Source organism: Homarus americanus, unplaced genomic scaffold (genome assembly GCF_018991925.1).
Source record: "Homarus americanus isolate GMGI-L3 unplaced genomic scaffold, GMGI_Hamer_2.0 scaffold30535, whole genome shotgun sequence".
Classification (NCBI taxonomy): Eukaryota; Metazoa; Arthropoda; class Malacostraca; order Decapoda; family Nephropidae; genus Homarus; species Homarus americanus.
In genome coordinates, this window is record NW_024732440.1 from 15,834,206 (window position 1) to 15,854,291 (window position 20,086).

General features: G+C 35.8%; 1 protein-coding gene across 3 annotated transcripts in view; it reads left to right on the top strand.

Annotated features, from left to right (window-relative positions):
• Positions 1-19,699, top strand: part of LOC121868866 (nucleoporin nsp1-like) — a 31,285-nt gene extending 11,586 nt beyond the window's left edge. For 2 of the 3 annotated variants that reach the window (XM_042369862.1, XM_042369861.1), the window contains exons 2-8: positions 1,778-1,884; positions 2,449-2,610; positions 5,471-5,602; positions 10,042-10,305; positions 10,935-11,027; positions 12,139-12,229; positions 19,459-19,699. In XM_042369862.1, the coding sequence (XP_042225796.1) occupies positions 1,800-1,884; positions 2,449-2,610; positions 5,471-5,602; positions 10,042-10,305; positions 10,935-11,027; positions 12,139-12,229; positions 19,459-19,684 (1,053 nt within the window). In that variant the 5' untranslated portion in view covers positions 1,778-1,799 and the 3' untranslated portion in view covers positions 19,685-19,699. The remainder of the gene's footprint in view (positions 1-1,777; positions 1,885-2,448; positions 2,611-5,470; positions 5,603-10,041; positions 10,306-10,934; positions 11,028-12,138; positions 12,230-19,458) is intronic. The other variant, XM_042369863.1, reaches the window with a different exon arrangement.
• Positions 19,700-20,086: the final 387 nt, after the last annotated feature.

The following is a 20,086-nucleotide window of genomic DNA, read 5'->3' on the forward strand; positions in this document are numbered from 1 at the left end:
AACGTAACACCTCGTTGCTAACGAATTTCATTAACGACCATTTCCATATGATCTTCAATTCGTTAATAAAAAGTACCGTTAACGAAGTTCTACGAACTCGACTCAACATAAGCCAAGACTGACCGGCAAATCAGCTTTAGTATCAATCCGCCAATATATTAATGGGTTCAGGCCAAATTCCTTACTATTTAGTAAATATCAAGAAGCTATACTATTCAATAATTTTAAAAGTTTAATATCTAATTTTTAGTAATTTCAACACTATTAAATATAATTTGGGAAGTGTGCGACTAGTTTAATGCGCGCATTCAGCTTCCTTCTAACACAGCAAAACAGAGTTAGTCTCTGTTTTCACTGGAGGTAACATCTTGCTTGAGACTTTCACCAAACGCTTTTTTTCTGTGTGTTTCCAAGCAAATTATTATGTCATTTTGAAACATATTTTTACATATTGACAATATATATAATGCAGTGCAGTGTTGATATAAAGAAAAATAATCTTGAATTACACCAAGAGAGCTAAAATTTTATGGGAGGAATGGCGCCATGGGGTGACTCCCTTCCACCCAATGGTTTTCTTTCTTTCTCCCCCACCCCCATTCTAAACTCATCATTATCTTGGTGAGCCTTCTACATGCTAATAATTTCAAAGTAAGTGAACTTTTTCACCATTTGCTGAATTTAGGAAATTTCGGTGAGCTTGGAACCACTACTCAAACCCATTGGAACAATGGTTTCAAGTTAACTTAATCCTTTCTCGGTTATCGAATCTAATTCTGAACTAGAAATTTTCGGTGAGCTGAACCACTTACTCAAAAACCCATTGAAACAATGGTTTCAGTTAACTAACTTTCGGGTTATCGAATCCACCTTCTGGAACGGATTGAGTTCAACGGAGGGCATTGTGTATATATATATATATATATATATATATATATATATATATATATATATATATATATATATATATATATATATATATATATATATATATATATATATATATATATATATATATATATATATATATATATTTTTTTTTTTCAACAACCTCACTCTGCCAGGACTCGAACCCACGATCTTATGTGTGTGACTGGGGAACGTTACCTCTAGACCACCAGGACACCAAAAGCAGTCCTAGACTTTGTTATATTTCACACAAAGCCTGTTCATCGAGCTTATGGCGCCGTGAACCTCCAATTGGGGACTACTCGTGCCTCTTTGGGGATCAGAGTAACGTTTTACCAACTCCGGCTATGAAATAGACAGAGCTTGGATGGCTAAATTTTAGAATGACCAATAATTTTAATATAAAAAATGCACAAATATTAAAGAGCACAATTTTCTTGATATTTACTCCACTGGAAGCGAATGTAAACATAGAACAGATTACTGAATTGACATACAAGCCCATCAGCTGATCAGCTGATGCTCACAACAAAACGTGCTTGCCTTTAGGATTTTGTTAATCGAAGTTTTGTTCGTTAACCGAATTGAAGATCCTTATGGGAGGTAATTCGTTAACCGAAATTTCGTTTACCGAGGTGTTCGTTAACCGAGGGATCACTGTATACTAGTATACCAGCACACTTGCTATGTCCTGCCATATCCTAGCACAGGCCATGGTCATCTAGCCTATGCCATGATGGCAGATTTTAGACAAGTAAATTGAGTTGAAGTTTTGCTGTTTTTACTCTGGAGTTGAAACTAGAAATGGAAGTAAATTAAATGATGATATATCAGGTTATGCAGGGACATTATCAATTTTCTTTTGCAGAGCCATCAAGTACTGAAACATAATGGCAAACTTTGGTGCAGTTAGACCTGTTGGAACTGTAGCAGGAAGTGGAAGTGGTTTTAATTTTGGAGCTCAACCAACAGCAGGTGAGCTTACAGTATTTAGTACTATACTAATATGTCTATGTTTTATGATTTTAACATTTTGTGTAGTGAGCAGACCTATTAAAATCAGTAATAGTTGCTGTACAAGTGTGAAACATACTTTAATGATGTTAAGGTAAGATCAAGAAACTCTGTAACTATAACCAAGAAGACTAGCGGGTTGTAACTCCTTGGGTCATAGGTTACCAGCTTCTGACTGACTGGAATTTGAATATCAAATTAATTTAAAAATTAAACTAACCGTATATTTCCTGTAGATGAAGATAGATTCATTTTAAAAGGCTCTGAAAATGGGGGGGGCACGGACGTATATGCGATCGGACTTTGTTCGGTTGGACGTTAACCGGCGCATGACTATATATATATATATATATATATATATATATATATATATATATATATATATATATATATATATATATATATATATATATATATATATATATATATATATATATATATAATTTTTTTATTTATTTTTATTCATATTGTTAACATGCACTTGTGTTACTTGCAATACTTAATGCTCGCTAATTTCTTCCCCAGGGACAAGCACCTCCAGTAGTGGTTTTAGCTTTGGACAGCCACAGACTTCGACAGTTGCAGCCGTTACTAAAAGTTTCTTTACAGCACCCACAAGTACACCTACAGCTGGAGGGTTTAGCTTTGGTAACCTTAGCAATATGAGCAGCACTGGAACCCAACCAGGTTAGTGTATCACAGTGTGCAATGGTTTGTGGGGGTGGATATGTTACTGATGGGCGATATGAGTGTAAACCACATGGTAGTAAAGATAAACCAGATGGCAGTCTTGAGCATGTATTGTATTGTGAAAAGCAAGACCATAGAAGAACACATTTGTTAGTTGCTGAGGAGAGAATGAATGGCAGCAGTTAACCCTTTCCAATTCGAAATCTTATGTGGTTCATGTGTACCATGGCAACTGACCGTGAGCGTATGTTTCCTGCTAAGCGGGTAATGTGATCATAAGGAAGGCAAGCATAGTATAGGTTTTATTTTTACACTACAGGTTGTACCTCTCTAGTCCGGCAACCTCGGGACCTGACCGGTGCCGGACCGTGGAAATTTCCGGACCATGGAAATTCACCCCTGAAACACCCTACATCAAGCATAAAAATAAAAGATAAAAAATAAATAAAAAAGAAAAAGTAATATGGTTAAAATACTATTTAATTTACCTTTAATGCTACCATAATTCTGCTTCCAATGTGAAGTGATGGTACTGTAACTAAAATTACATATGAGTTACATCAGGGATGTTGGCTATTGGGCAAACTAAAATCGTTCCGGACCACAGAATGCCGGACTAGAGAGGTACAACCTGTATTTTACATGGTGGCAACACTTCTGTCTTGTCAACAAAGGCTCAGGACAAATACGCTGTACAGTGGTCCCTCGGTTAACGAAATTTCGGTTAACGAACTGCCTCCCATAAGATTCTTAAATTCGGTTAACGAACAAAAATTCGGTTAACGAAATTCTTATGAACCGACCTCAACATGTTTTCGATTGCACTGGCCGGTCAACCAGCTTTGGTATTAGTCCGCCAATACATTAATCGGTTCTAGGGCTTAAATTCCTTACTATTTTAGTAAATATCAAGAAGTTTATACTATTCAATAATTTTTAAAGTTTAACATTAACTTTTTTAGTAATTTTAACAATTATTGAACATAATTGAAGGTAAAGAAACTAGTTTCTGGCGTGCCATCCAGCCTGTTAACACACCAGACAGGCGTTAGTCTCTCTCTGTTTTCAGTGGAGGTAACATCTTGCTTGAGACTCTCTTCAACTAAATGCTTTTTTTCTGTGTTTCCAAGCAAATTATTGGTCATTTTGAAATATATTTTACATATTGACAATATATAATGCAGTGCAGTGTTGATTTAAAGAAAATAATCTTGAAATACACCAAGAGAACTAAAATTTTATGGGTGAAATGGTGCCATGGGGTGACTTCTCTTCCACCCCAATGCCTTCTCTTCTTCCTTCTCCTCCACCTCCCACTTCAAATGCACATCATCATCATCATCCAGGAGCCTTCTACATACACACCTCAAAGTAAGTGAACTTTTCTACCATTTTTGTTGAATTTAGGCAATTTTCGGTGAGCTGGAACCAATTACCCAAAAACCCATTGAAACAATGGTTTCTGTTAACGAATTTTTCGGATAACGAACGACCTTCTGGAACGGATTGTGTTTGTTAACTGAGGGACCACTGTACTGACAAAATGAAACAGTGAAAATCAGCCAATGACAACCAGCATCCATTTTTCATGCTGCCTTCTCGACCAATTGTTATTATTTTTGAAAAGTCATGTTATAATACCCTCCTTTGATGTTTGAATGTGTACCGGTAGTTGATGCCAAGCTGGTGGCCGGTATTCTTTTGTGTTTTCTGAAGGCCGGATATTCTTTTTCTCCGTAGTCATGGCATCATTAGACACCTCTAATGGTGAAGACGAATTTGAAAATTATTAGGGAAGCCCCTCCACTTTCACTCCTCATACCTCGCTCATATCAGACCCATTTACAGATAAAACACCAGACTTTATTTGCAAGAACTTGACATATCTTACAAGGTATATAAACATAACGATGCTCTGTGTGTGCTATAATTTTCACACTTCTGTACAGTAAATAGTGTTAAGGAACTTTGAAATAATTTAATTCATACAGAATATTTAAAACGTCAAATACGTTGTTCCCGTAAGTTTTAAATTGCCCTTATGTACATTTTCTCAGTAATTTAGAATATCTTTATGCTCTAAACACATTAGTTTCCAGAAAAAAGGCATTTTATCGTGAAAATGTTGGCTGATCTATTACCCGTCATTTCGGTACATGAGGTCAAAATGTGGATTTTGTTGAAAATGCATTTGAAGGAACTCTTTTACCCGGTACATGCTGGTTAAGGATCTGGGTTCAGAATTTTAAAATGCAAGTACAGTACTGTATATTTATCCATTTCCCAGGTATGAACTTTTTATTACCGTATCTTGTAATATGTAGTAGAAAACACAATACCTACTGTACTGTAAATTTTATTGATTTTTATTTATTTATTTTTTTTTATTGGAACTAGTGTATATTTTGTTGGGTTTATGTGATCGTAGATATATACAGTATAAATAAATAACGTAGAATAAATAGAGGTGTGTGCAGGGATAATTATAACACACACTCACACTGTGAGGTGGGGGTGCAGTATGAGGGGAGACAAATTTGCTTACATTGGAAGAAGTGCGCAGTAAAGAAGAGGTTATTGGGGGAATCTCTGTTGGTGTTGGTAGCAGACATCCCTCTCCATAAAGGAAAAGGCTTACAAGAGAGAGAGAAAAAACATTATATAAAGTAGATATTGTCTTTACTGTTACTTACCTGACAATCTTTTTATAGTTATTTTCTTCCTTGATACACACATGATCAACATCTTGTAGTTCATTAACCATCACATCATAATGTACTGCTTCTGATATTAATCTTCTCTTTAAATCTCTGTTTACTTTACCTCTTTTTTAAACTAAGGTATGCTTTTTTTTCAGTAGTAACAGGAACATCAACAAGTGGTTTTAGCTTTGGCAGCCCTGCCCCAGTTGCCACAGGTATTGGTGGTTGCACAAGTACTATCCCAACAGCCTCTGCAGGTGGATTCAACTTTGGTACTCTGCCAACAGGTACTTGAACTACCATATGTTTTAATGACAGAGAGGTTTTGTGTTGGAGACTAAGAATTATATAATCTTGTGGTGGATAGGTTTTATGAGTCTTCATTGGCATTTGCATTCACACCTTGGTCGAGTTTTACAACAAAGTCAGGTTTTAGGCTGTTGTTACTGTACTGGTTCATGCATATTTTTTTAAATCCTAAAGAGACTTGATCTTCATAATCAGTAATTGATTCGGGGGGGTGGGGGGGGGGGTCGGTTTCTGGCTGGTTGCCCTCCATACAGAACATGTAATAATTTTTTTCTTTAACTTAGGTGTTTTGGACTTGTAAGAGGTCAATGAGTGCATTTGTCCATTACTTCTCTATTTGATCACTGTCTTGTACCTGAGGAGAGTACACTCTCACTGCTAAATGCACAGGGGATCTCATTCTTGCCTCCAAATGGGTAGTAGGCTCACCTCTGGTGAGTCTGCATGAATTTCTGTTTTGACCATGGTTTCAACACTTTTTGTTGTGATACTGCATGGATACTATTGAAACCCATGGCAGATATAGAAAGTGTATCTGGTACTGTAGATTGTGGATGGCATGGAAACACTTTATATGAAAGGTGAATGATTTAGGTCCAACTGTACTGGTCTGGTAAACTGGGTGGCTGATGTAATCACACTCAGCTTGTCTTCATATTAATACCCCACTTTGCCAACCAAGATGATCCAAGCCTGCACCAGGGCAGGCTATGTACCCCTCTCCTATGTGGACAGCTGTCCAGTTCCCCCTACTCTAGGTACATATTTCAACTTCTACTACCCATTTGTGCATAAAATCTTTATATTTTGTGATGTTATTTTCATGTTGAAGTAATGTATTTGTTTTTCATTATTGATGAAGCTTGGGTGTGATACGGAGCTGTAAATGTTCATAAAATGGGTATTTAGTACTGTATTGTATCCTCATCTCTTAACTTGAGCCGTGGGTGTTCTGTACCATATACCCGATACATTTATATATCAAATATATGCACACTGAAAAGTGTATACTCTACAGTATTTGAAATAATTCAGTAAATAGTGAATCAAATGCTAAAGTATGTCAATGTTATTCTCCAACACCAAACACAGCAAGGTAGGTCTAAGACAACAAATAAAAATACCCTCACTTTCTTGACCATGTCCTTGACTGCCCTTTTATTTAAAAAAGTGTGGTTCAATTAAGGTCATATAGGGGTATATATATATATATATATATATATATATATATATATATATATATATATATATATATATATATATATATATATATATATATATATATATATATATATATATATATATATATATATATATATATATATATATATATATATATATATATATATATACAGTGAACCCTCACTTTACACTGTCAATTGAACCCACGGAGGCCCGCGTAAAGGGAGAAATGCGTAAAGTGAACAACATAACAGATGGGATTAAATGAAATAGAGACCGGCCTGACCCCCAACTCCACTTTTTCCGACACAATACCTATGTTCTAGTAAAAATAACATCTTAATTTTATGATGGTACATTCACACAATTAATACTTAAGAGAATTAGAGAAATACAGTCGCCAAGTTAATGTCAATTCAAATAATGGACTCAACTCCCTCCGCCTCTTCTCACACTCCTGGCTCTTCCCTCTCTGAGAAATGTTTGGGGGGAAAACCACTAGATTTTAAGGTATAGTAATAAATAATACCTCAAACTAAAGTTAGGATAATATAATTGACATTGCTGGATTCCTTGTAAGACCAGGAATATTTTGAATATAAATGTCATATATTTTGCACAAAAGATAACATATTTACTCAGAGTAAACAAAATACTTAGAGTAGATCTAAAATTTGTATGTCTAATGCAAAATCTATGATGTTTATATTCAAAATGATCATCAAATTGTAAGAATTCCAGCAATGTAAATTATATTCTGGCCGGGTAATTTGTATGAATTTTATGAGCTAAAACAAATATCTTCAGTTAATAAAAAATATATATATTCGTCACGACACTATCTGTCAATCAAAGTACCCCACCTTGCCTCCACCCCTCTTCCAACCGCACCAGATGGTCGGTCGGTCCCTCCCCACCAGAGAAATGTGTGGGACAAACCAGAATATTTACATTTTTAGTAATGAATAATACCTCTGACTAAAGTTAGGATAATATAATTGACATTGCTGGATTCCTTGCAAGACCAGGAATATTTTGAATATACACTCCATATATTTTGCACAAAAGATAACATATTTGCTCTGAGTAAACAAAGTACTTGCATTAGATCTAAAATTTGTATGTCTAATGCAAAATCTATGATGCTTATATTCAAAATGATCATCAAATTGTAAGAATTCCAGCAATGTAAATTATATTCTGGCCGGATAATTTGTATGAATTTTATGAGCTAAATAAAAAATTATACTTCGCCCGCATATATGAGTAGATGCACCGCGTAAAGTGGGAATTACAGTTCTGGCAGGGTACCGCGTAAACATGGAAACGCGTAAAGTGGGACCGCGTAAAGCGAGGGTTGACTGTGTGTGTGTGTGTGTGTGTGTATATATATATATATATATATATATATATATATATATATATATATATATATATATATATATATATATATATATATATATATATATATATATATGCTGATAACCACAAGGAAAGAAGAAAACACGAAGTTCCCAAGCGCTTTCGTGTAATTCACATCTTCAGGGGTGAGTACAGACTAGAGAGAGTAATACAAATCAAGGTGTATATATACAGAGGAGGGTGAGACCAGGTCCACAATGGTCAGGTATTAGGTAATGACCCTACTAATCTTTAAATAGCACACAACGGTTGGTGGTCAGGTCAGATGGTCAAGTGACCCGGCCTTCTCACCTGATCACAAATCTTCTTAATTACAAAATTGTCCAGCTTGTACATGCCGTTACTCAAATTCATGTTGAATGCTTCGGTATGTTTAATAAGACTAGATTCTATGATGTTCCTACTATCAATTGAATTACATGCCCACCATAATAAAGTCAAACAGTCAGTATTTTCAACAATGTTTTTACGTGCCCTGAGAATTTGCAGTCCGGAATTCATCGATGAGGAATACAAATATATATATAATATTGGCTCAAACCTTAAATACCCTAGATCTTTCATAGACAAATGCTTAAACATTACTAAGAAAACTTTTTATAGAACTGATCCCAAGCCCACCCATGACCATAAGAATATCTTAATATTACCATTTCACAAAAATTTCTCACACATTCCTGCACAGCTAAAAACCTGGAACGTCAATGTGGCATTTAAAAACTCATGCACTGTTAAACAAATGTTAATCAAGAATTCCCCCAACAACACAATTGGGTGCATTTATAAAGTTCCTTGCAAGGAATGTAATATGTTTTACTTAGGCCAGACAGGTAAAGATCTTGCAACTAGAATTAAACAACACAAATACAGTGTTAGGACAGGCCAGGAATCCAATGCTCTGTTTGTTCATTTGAGGGATAACAAGCATTGCATTGACTGGGATAATGCCTCCTCAATATTACCATGTAATTCAATTGATAGTAGGAACATCATAGAATCTAGTCTTATTAAACATACCGAAGCATTCAACATGAATTTGAGTAACGGCATGTACAAGCTGGACAATTTTGTAATTAAGAAGATTTGTGATCAGGTGAGAAGGCCGGGTCACTTGACCATCTGACCTGACCACCAACCGTTGTGTGCTATTTAAAGATTAGTAGGGTCATTACCTAATACCTGACCATTGTGGACCTGGTCTCACCCTCCTCTGTATATATACACCTTGATTTGTATTACTCTCTCCAGTCTGTACTCACCCCTGAAGATGTGAATTACACGAAAGCGCTTGGGAACTTCGTGTTTTCTTCTTTCCTTGTGGTTATCAGCATATACCTAGATCACGCTCACCTACAGTGATTTACTTTTTTCTTTTTTTTTTCTTTTTCTTTTTCTTCAAATGACACGCATTTTCTATACCGAAACGTTTCCAGTTAATGTAGTCTCCATGTATAATTAGAAAATTATGGGGGCCCCATGTGCATTCAGCTGACTACATTAAAGGTAAGTGCTCAGTCACACTGTAACCATTCCTTATTATTTATTACTTTCACTGTACTGTATCCATTCCTCATTATTCATTACTTTTACTGTACTTTATTTCATTGTAGATTATTTATTAAAAAAAATTTTTTTTTTTTATCTATGTCGGACTTACGACCTGGATTTGGGTCCCTAACCCCGTCGTAAGTCGGGGTCTAGCTGTATATATATATATATATATATATATATATATATATATATATATATATATATATATATATATATATATATATATATATATATATATATATAATTTATTTTTTATTTTAAGTGGCTACAAGCTCAACAGGATTTGCTCTGGGTGGCACCCCAGCTACAAGCTCCTCTACTGGTTTTACTCTTGGTGGTACAAGCCTCACTCCAGCTACATCTGCCAGCACAGGATTCTCCTTTGGAGTAATGGGTGGCACCCCAGCATCCACATCATCTGGGTTTTCTCTTGGTGGCTTAGGAGGAACACCAGCAGTTTCAGCATCCACTGGGTTTCCTTTGGGTGGTGCACAACCTTCAAAAACTCCAGCATTTGGTTTTGCCAGTAAGTATTTGTTTCACTTTGAGTCCAGCTGGCAATAAATATATCATATTTAGATGATTCTGTGCTGCACTTTCTTTTTAACATAAAATTATAAAAAGTTGAGTAGCAGTCCAAAATAGGTTACCAAGCTTAGGTTGGTTGGTGTTGAAATTCAGAGTACTACCTACCATACCCTAAGTGTCCAGAACCTTAATGGTGTAATAAATTGTTGAATCATTTACTGGTATTAATATCAATGTAATTATTTTTCATATCTTCAAAATATTTTGATTTTTATTGGATTGGTAGATTTAGGACAGTTAACCCCTTCACTACTGGGATGCTACTTTAGTACTTTATTTGGCCTATGGCAGACAATTTTATTCAACTCATAGGCGACCCCATACACAAGGGGTTAAAATTCATATTAGTGTCATTAATTTTTTTTATGGCTGTTTTCAAATATTTAATATTGTTATCCTGGACAGGCTTTGCTCACCTGAATGGTTTCTCTGGAAGCAGTTTTTTATTCATCATTTTGCTCATAAATAACAGCACTGTGTTTGTAACATTCTCAATGGATCACTACTTTTCATTACTTAAGTATGTATTTCATACCAGTTTTATTTACAATATATTTTTACATGCAGATCCTACAGGTACCCCTTCCCTAACAAGTACTGGATGTTTGGGTGGTGCAGGAATTGGCTTAGGAGGTGCTCAGCCACCATCTGCAAATGCTGGTTTGTTTTTTCTGAAGTTCAGCATAGTTTTAGATAGACTGCATTATATAGATTACAGAGAACTCTTGAGAGCTTCAAAACATAGGATACATTAGCCATCACAAGTTTTCAAATATATTTTTATTTAAAAAGAATTATAAGACATTCTCGATGAACGAATTTCTGTCAGCTTGTTATGGAAATGGTCTTTTAATCTTATTTAGAATGTATTTTATCAATAAAGGTATGAATAGTTTTGAGCGATAGTGAGTCAGTAAATAGACATTACCCATGGACCAGGGGTGTGACTGCCTCCCAACCATTGGAGTATTCAGTGATGTCTATTGCCAGGACAGCTGAAAACCATATGGCATATACAGTAATGTAAAAGGTGAAACCATACAAATTGATTTAGAGATGTAAGAGAAGGAAGTGGACTTGGGTGTGGTCGATGATAACATAGTCACATGGGGAACATGGGCATAATGAAGTGAACAAGATGAATGAAACATTTAATAGACGTGCTAGGCTAGAAATACAGTATCCTTCGGTGGCAGTATAAACCTGTGGATACTAAAAACTGTATACAATGGTTGGTGAAATGGTGAACAAAATATTAAATGTGGAGACTTTCAAAACAGTGCTTGGTAACCCTATGGTTGGGAAGGGTTACTGAATAAACAAAGAGAACAAAAACCTTTCAATTTACCCTGTTTTCAAGATACTGTTTAGAATATGAGAAGTTCTTATGTTATGTTATTTTAAAGATAATAATATGATGGTAACATTTTGGTTCTGTCAAAATGAAAATACTGTATATATAAGTTAACAGTTTGTAAAAACGAATATGAAAAATAATCTCAGTTGGTTTGAAGGTGTGTGAATTTTAACCTTGACGTAAGTGTACACTCCATGTGTAGGTTTTCTGTATTTATGTAAATTTATTCTTCATTCCACTTTGTATGTTTTGTTCATGAGTTGAGAATATGAAGTAACCCGGCTGGAAGGTCTCTCGTGATCTAACTCATGTAAAAGGAAAAATAGCGAAATGATGATTACCTTTGATAAAAATTCAGTTATGGCTTGCAAAAGAATAAACTTTAATAAAAACTTTTTTGGTGTTTCACTCCAGATGCAAACATTGCTGGGTCTAAAACTGATGGGAAATCTACCAAGGACCAGCATCTTACTCAAGATTTGTTTGCCACCATAGCAGTGTTTGAGTAAGTGAGGCTCTCAGTTTAGTGAGGGGCACCTTACCTATAAGAACTTCAGTTTATCTGTATGTAGAAAAAGTTATATTAATTGTTAAATATTTATATTTACTAGTCTTATTAGGTTTAAGAATGTGGCTGGAAAAAAACATGGAAAGCTGGTAATGTGTATATTAGTTATTAGGCTTTCATCATTTTTTGTAATGCTGTACAGGGTTTGATTGACAAAAAGTTACTTTCATCCTTTAAGGTGTTGAGGGGTAACTGTTAAGGTGTTGAAGAATTACTCATCTCTCCCTCTTCCAGTTTACCAAATATTCTTTTAAGAGGGACTTATATTTACAATGCCAATAATGTAGTCAAGACTGAGAATGAGGCCATTCACAAATTTAGTCTTTGTATCACCTAAAGATTAGCCCCTCAGATAGTTTTGGGGTGGTTACACTTGGGTTAGTTAAGCTGGGGGAGGGAGGGGGGGCTAGTTTTCAGGTGATCAATAAAAGATAAAATTGCAATTGGTCTCAACCTCAACTCTGTCACTGTTGTTTACCATGTGTGTCAAAGTCTTATAGATATAGGAACTGATTGGTAGGTGGTTAACATGTTGTTCATTAACCCCTAGATAACAGTGAGCTTTTTACATTCCGTATATCTCGGCCTATGAGGCGTCGGGGTGCATAAGACGGCCCCCCAAATTTCCACTTAAAAAGTAGCTTTTGAGCTCTATTCCAGTAGTCCTTTACCAACCATCCTTGGTTTTTTAAAATAAGACCAATTCACTTCAAGTAATGTCATCAAATGTTACCCGCTGTTGTAGTGTAAACACTAGTGACGTCACTTAAGCGTCTGCTATTTACCGGTAACTGGAACTAATGTCGGTGTCGAGTAAAATTTTTCCATTTACTTGAAATGGATTTCCCGATTTATTTGTTTATTTATTTATTTATAATATACTGTAACATATTAAACACACTGCAAGTATTTTCTTTAATTTTTACGCTTGCTTCGCACGAGACGATCGGTGGTGGGAGTGTTCCTTCGTCTCGGTGGTGGGATTGTGTTCCGACTGTTTATACAACAGCTACCACCGTATTCTAATTGTGGTGTTTCATTAGGATTTGAGTGATAAAGATTACGTACTTACTACATACATTTATTACACAAACATATATATATATATATATATATATATATATATATATATATATATATATATATATATATATATATATATATATATATATATATATATATATATATATATATATATATGTGGATTTGCATGGAATATATATATATATATATATATATATATATATATATATATATATATATATATATATATATATATATATATATATATATATATATATATATATATTTACATGGAATATATATATATATATATATATATATATATATATATATATATATATATATATATATGTGGATTTACATGGAGAATATATATATATATATATGTATATGTATATATATATGTATATATGTGTATATATATATATATATATATATATATATGTATATGTATATGTATATGTATATGTATATGTATATATATGTATATATATATATGTATATGTATGTATATGTATATATATATGTATATATATATGTATTTGTATATATATATGTATATATGTGTGTATATGTATATATATGTATATATGTATATGTATATATATGTATATATATATATATATATATGTATATATATATATATATATATATATATATATATATATATATATATATATATATATATATATATATATATATATATATATATATATATATATATATATATATATATATATATATTTAATATACTCATTCACACTATTTTATAATCGCAGTCATGTACTGAATATTCTATGTACAAAATATAAATGTTAAATGAATTATTTATGGTGCATTAGGGTACTGGCCACTTCAGACACAAAGACAGGCTATAAATAGCCTTCTTATCTACCCTCCATCTCACCCTGAGCCAGAGGGAAGGGTCTTGGTAAATAACATTTGTTTGCTTATTTTCCATTTACTTGAAATAGATTTACCGAATTATTTGTTTATTTATTTATTTATAATATACTGTAATATATTAAACACACTGTAATTATTTTCTTTAATTTATAAACTTGTTTTGCGACAAAGGAATGTTCTCCAGTAGTGTTTCATTAGGATTTGAGTGAAAAAATATTATGTATTTACTACATACATTTATTACACAAACATATTTATATATACTGTATGTATACATATATACACATGCACACATTTAATTTACTAATTCACAATATTTTAAAAGCAAATTACCCGACAAGTTAAAAATGTTATTAGCACATGATTATTACTAACGTCACTGAAACGTGGGTAGTTTCAACAAAAATATTGTATATTTCCATTCAAGTATTTATTCAAGTCAATTAGGAGGGAATATTATTGTAATAACAGTTTTTTAACTAAACCATTCGAAAGCGATTACGGTAACATCTTTTGAACGAAAGAAAGCGAAAGTCGTTGTTTTCGTCACGATTTTATCCCACTTTCCACTTTAATACGTACGTAATTTCAGCAAAGATATTACATTTCCGTGAATGTATTATATCAAGCACAGTATGAATAGAATATCATTGTAATATAACAGAATTTTAACCGAAAACTATTAAAAAACGAGTAACATCTCAAGAACAGAAGCTTAGGTTTTCGTCATGTATTTTATCCTATTTTACATTGAAATACATCATGTTTCAGCAAAACTAGTTTTATTTCCGAGAATATATTCATTCAGGCGCAGTTTAGGTAAAATATACGTGTGATGTACAGTATTACCCCGCCTAACGCGGTTTCACTTAGCGCGTTTTCGCATATACGCGGTGCCTTGCCAGAGCTGAACTTTCACTTAACACGGATTTTTTCCACATATACGCGGTGAGTGTCCGGCTCGAGATGCTATTTTTAGATTTTGCCCACGCGCCACCCGCCCGCCCGCCTGCCTGCCTCTCCCTCCTCCTCCCTCCGCTTGGGCAAGCCGCCCGGTAAGGTTGTGCAGTGTGTGTCTTTGTTGCGTTATAACTGACGTCATATGACGTATCGGACTGTGATTGGCCATGCATCCCTACCCCCCTCTGCTGCTAGCTGTAATTGGCTTAAAGTATTATGACGTGACCACCCCGGGGAGGGAGGGAGGGAGGGAGGGAGGAGAGACGACGCTTGACCTAGCCGCGGCAGTTTCATCCCTCAAGGCCACCCCGTGTTAACGCGCATCCATTGTTCCGTAAAATGGCTTCCGCCGGACCACCATCGCCCCCAGAGAGAGACCTTTCCTTACCTGGACCCAGCGGCACTAAGCCAAAGAAGACACGACGTTCATTAAGCTACGAGGTGAAGTACCAAATTGTTCAAGATTTGGAGAAAGGAAGACGGCAAGTTGATCTCGCGCGCCAGCATGGCGTCAACGAATCTACGATTCGTACGATCAAGAAGGATGCAGCCAAGATCAAAGAGCACATGAAAATCACAAAGTCTGCAGGTGCTTCATCTATCAGGTATTGCCAGAACAGGGTGCTGGCAAAAGTGGAAAATTTGCTGGTGAGTTATTTGGTGCGTCAGGCGCGACGCAACATGGCGGTGGACACGCGCTCAGTGCAGGAGTACGCACGTGAGCTATACGCAGCAGTGACACGTAAACTGGGAATTGCAGAGCCCAAACCCTTCAATGCTTCCTCTGGTTGGCTGCATAGGTTTAAGAAGTGGAACAAGATCACCAACATCAACAGTGGTGGTGAGGAAGCGAGTGCTGACCGTGTGGCGGCTATAGATTTTCCTCCGTTTTTACGTGAGATTATGGAGGAAGGACAGTACAGTGACGACCAGGTGTTTAACATGGACGAATCTGGTCTTTTCTGGAAAAAGTTACCTTCCAAGACCTTCGTTGTCCAGTCTGCCAGCAAGGTAAGGGGTCGGAAGTTGCAGAAGGAACGCATCACCGTCCTGTTTACCACCAATGCCTCCGGTACCTGTAAACCAAAGTTATTGGTGATTCACAAAGCCCGCAAGCCGCACGCCTACAAGAATATGGACATGAACAAGCTTAATGTCCACTGGCTAACCGCACGTAAGGCGTGGATGTCCTCTTCTCTGTCCCTCTTCTGGTTTGACAACTGTTTTGTTCCTGACGTGCAGAAATTCTGCGAGCAACAGAATGTTCCATTCAATATTTTGTTGCTCCTTGACAACGCACCTGGACACTCGCCCCTACTTATGGATTGTCACCCCAACGTAAAAGTGGTCTTCCTTCCTCCCAACACTACGTCATTAATCCAGCCCATGGACCAGGAGTTGATCTGCAATGTGAAAGCTGCGTACTCTGCAAAGAAGTTCAAGCTCCTGAACGACTCTACCAACACCAAGGATGAGTTGCGTAAGCTGGGTGACACCGACAGCGAGAGCAAAAGCGACGAGGACAAGGAACAAGAGGCGGTGACTCAAGAACTTCTCGTCAAACAATTTTGGAAGAAGTTTAACGTTAAACAAGCTGTAGACTTCTTGGTGGAGGCATGGGATCTGCTGACTATTGCTACGATTCGTCACGCATGGAGACATGTGTTGCATAGCATACCAGGTGAGAGGAGGAGTGAACCTGTGACTGGTGAGGTTCAGACTGTTGCAGTAGCAGTGGACCTTGCCAGAGAAGCTGCGCTCAATATTACAGCTGAAGGCTTCTCCGAGACCACCAACGAAGACATCCTGGGGGTGATCAAAGATCCTGAAGTGACTGCCGACGAGATGTTGGAAGAAGAACACGCCAGTGAAGAGGAGGAAGAAGGTGCGTCATTCTCCGAAGAACCTAGTTTAAGTCATAGTGATATTAAGTGTGTCACAGAGTTTACAGAAAAAATTATGTCCGTCCTTTCCCGCGACAATGACGATGAACGCTATGAAGTCTTCCATACCCGACTGGTGCAGGCTATGGAGCCGTACATCAAGGTGTATCACGACAACATCAACACCAGCCGTCAGCAAAGCATAACCGAGTTCTTCGCCCGCAACCCACCACAGCCAGCCCAAGCCAGTGATAGTGAAAGTGAAGTTGACTTTGAGGGATTTGTCAGGGAAGCCCTGACAACTGTAAGTGACAGTGATGTTGATTCACCTAGTAATGGTGATTCACCTGAGGGCCAGTAATCTGCCCTCTGCCTCGGAACCAGCCTCCATCCCCGTATGCCGACCCATCTCTTCTACTACCGTAAGTGTTCCACAAAATTTTTCGTTTTTTAACCTATTCTTTATTTTTCCTATGTTAACCTTTATCTTTCCTAACCTAACCTCTTCTATATTACTTGTTTTTTCATACCATCATAAAGTTAAGATAGAATTTTTACTACAACATAGTTATGTGTCGTCAAAAAGTGGAGTTTGGGGGTCGGGCTGGGTTCTATTGGAATTAATCCCATATGTTCTGTTGTTCACTTAACGCGGATTTCACTTAACGCGGGACCCTCTGGGTTCAATTGACCGCGTTAAGTGGGGTACAACTGTAATAGTTTTTTAACTGAAAACGATTCGAAAAACACGTACCCTGTAGCCCTGTTCAAGGAGAGGACTGGGAGAAGTTGTTTGGTGCTGCAGACGATGACAAGGAAAATGATATGGATGGATTTTAATGAAAATATTCAGAAATATGGTATCGTAGTATTTATTCAAGTCAATTAGGATAGAATATTATCGTAATACAACAGTTTTTTAACTGAAAACCAATCGAAAAGCGATTACGGTAACATCTTTTGAACAAAAGAAAGCGAAAGTCATTGTTTTTGTCACAATTTTATCCCACTTTCCACTGTAATACGTACGTCATTTCAGCAAAAATATTACATTTCCGTGAATGCATTATATCAAGCACAGTATGAATAGAATACCATTGTAATATAACAATACTTTAACCAAAAACTATTAAAAAAACGAGCAACTTCTCTTGAACATCGGAAGGTTAGGTAAAGTCTTTTGTTTTCGTCATGTATTTTATCCTATTTTACATTAAAATACATCAACGTTTCAGCAAAACTAGTTTTATTTCCGAGAATATATTCATTCAGGCGCAGTTTAGGTAAAATATACATGTGATGTAACAGTTTTTTAACTGAAAACGATTCAAAAAACACTCAACAGCTGGTGGTGCGTCATGCGTAGTTGTAAACAATAGGAGGTTGAAGTAGATTACCAGGTATTATATTAAGTGTGAAATATCGAAAAGGTTTTTATTACCGGTATTTTTTGTAGATCAATGAGAACTGTGATACCGTATATGATATGATAAGTTAGCCTGTGCTAAGAACTTCAACATAGACTACTGAAAGCACGTTGTAAGGTAATTTAACCTATTGTAAGTTGGTGAGCTTCATTTACTGAAGGAACTGCACACCTTTTCATTACTAATTGGTACATATTTTACGTTTCCATTGTTTACTGGCAGTAAATGGTAAATATTTTTCATGTCTGAAGCTAAAAGTTGCTCCTCGCCCTTCCCATCATGCACGGGTTCAACCTAACAAAACTATTACGCATGTATAGGACGACCCCCAATTTTTAGCCTAAAAATTTGGTCTTTAAAACTCGAACTACACATGAGTATATATATATATAATATATATATATATATATATAAATATATATATATATATATATATATATATTTTTTTTTTTTTTACAAGGATTAGCCCACCCGGGCATAGGTCAACCTGGGCATAGGTCACTGACCCTCATCGGAGCTTGCTGGGGGGGTGGGGGTGGGTGTGGGGTGTAATAATAATAATAACAATAATAATTAGTTCATTGTAAGTACAATTTATAATAAAAAATAAAAAATAAAAAATAAAATAGTAATAGCTACACTGATAATACTGTAATAATCATAATAATTTAGAACCATAAAGAAATGCAAAAATGAAAAAGATCAAAAGTGAGAAACAATATATGTGTGTTGTGTTGTCAATAGTAAGAGAAACAATTGAGACCCTGCAATTGTGTGTAAATGTGGCAGAAAGTCAGATCAGCAACCTGGGACTTGGTCACAATTTTTCTGATGCCATATGGCATCAGGGTCTACCAATATCTTCCCAGGCAGTAGTACCCTGTACCTCCCTGTTTGGTAGCTGCCTACTACCTGTTCGATGAATTTACATGAAATTAGATTAGCCAACTTTTTAATTGTCTTGCAGGTCACGGCGTAATGCAGAAAATGCAGCCTCTGAAGAAAACATTCGACAAACAGCAGCCCCTTTTCACAAAGTGGGTAAGAAGGCTGAGGAGATCCAGCAGCAGCTAGCAGAACTAGCCAGTGAATATTTACAGTTACATGCCAGTGCAGTCAATCTAAAAGCAGAGGTTATGAAGGTGATTATGTCATTCAGTCTTTGCTTCAAGGAAATAAATTATCTTAAGTAAATTATTTGAGGGTTTTGTGGAACAAAAAATATGTCTATCTACTTATTTTCATAATTCTTCTCCCTGTTTTTTATGGTTTCGATTTTGGGTTATAGAAACTTCAAATAAGAGGAGAATTGGTAGGGGAGACAAGTAAATTATAGAAAGCAACAAGAAAGGACTATTTATTTAAGCTAGTCCGGAAACTACTGAATGATTGTCTTGATTGTAAATCTTCGGTGCTGGAGGCCTTGATGGTGTGTAAGAGAGGGTGGGTTAGAAAAATCATCACTTACTGTTATACTCCAAGTTGTCTGAGCCAGCCTTTTCTTTTTCAGCAATTTATGTTGTTGTAATTTCAGTTTTGTTCAGTTCCTAACTTTGCAAATTTTTATTGGTCGAATGCACATACGAGGACTGTCC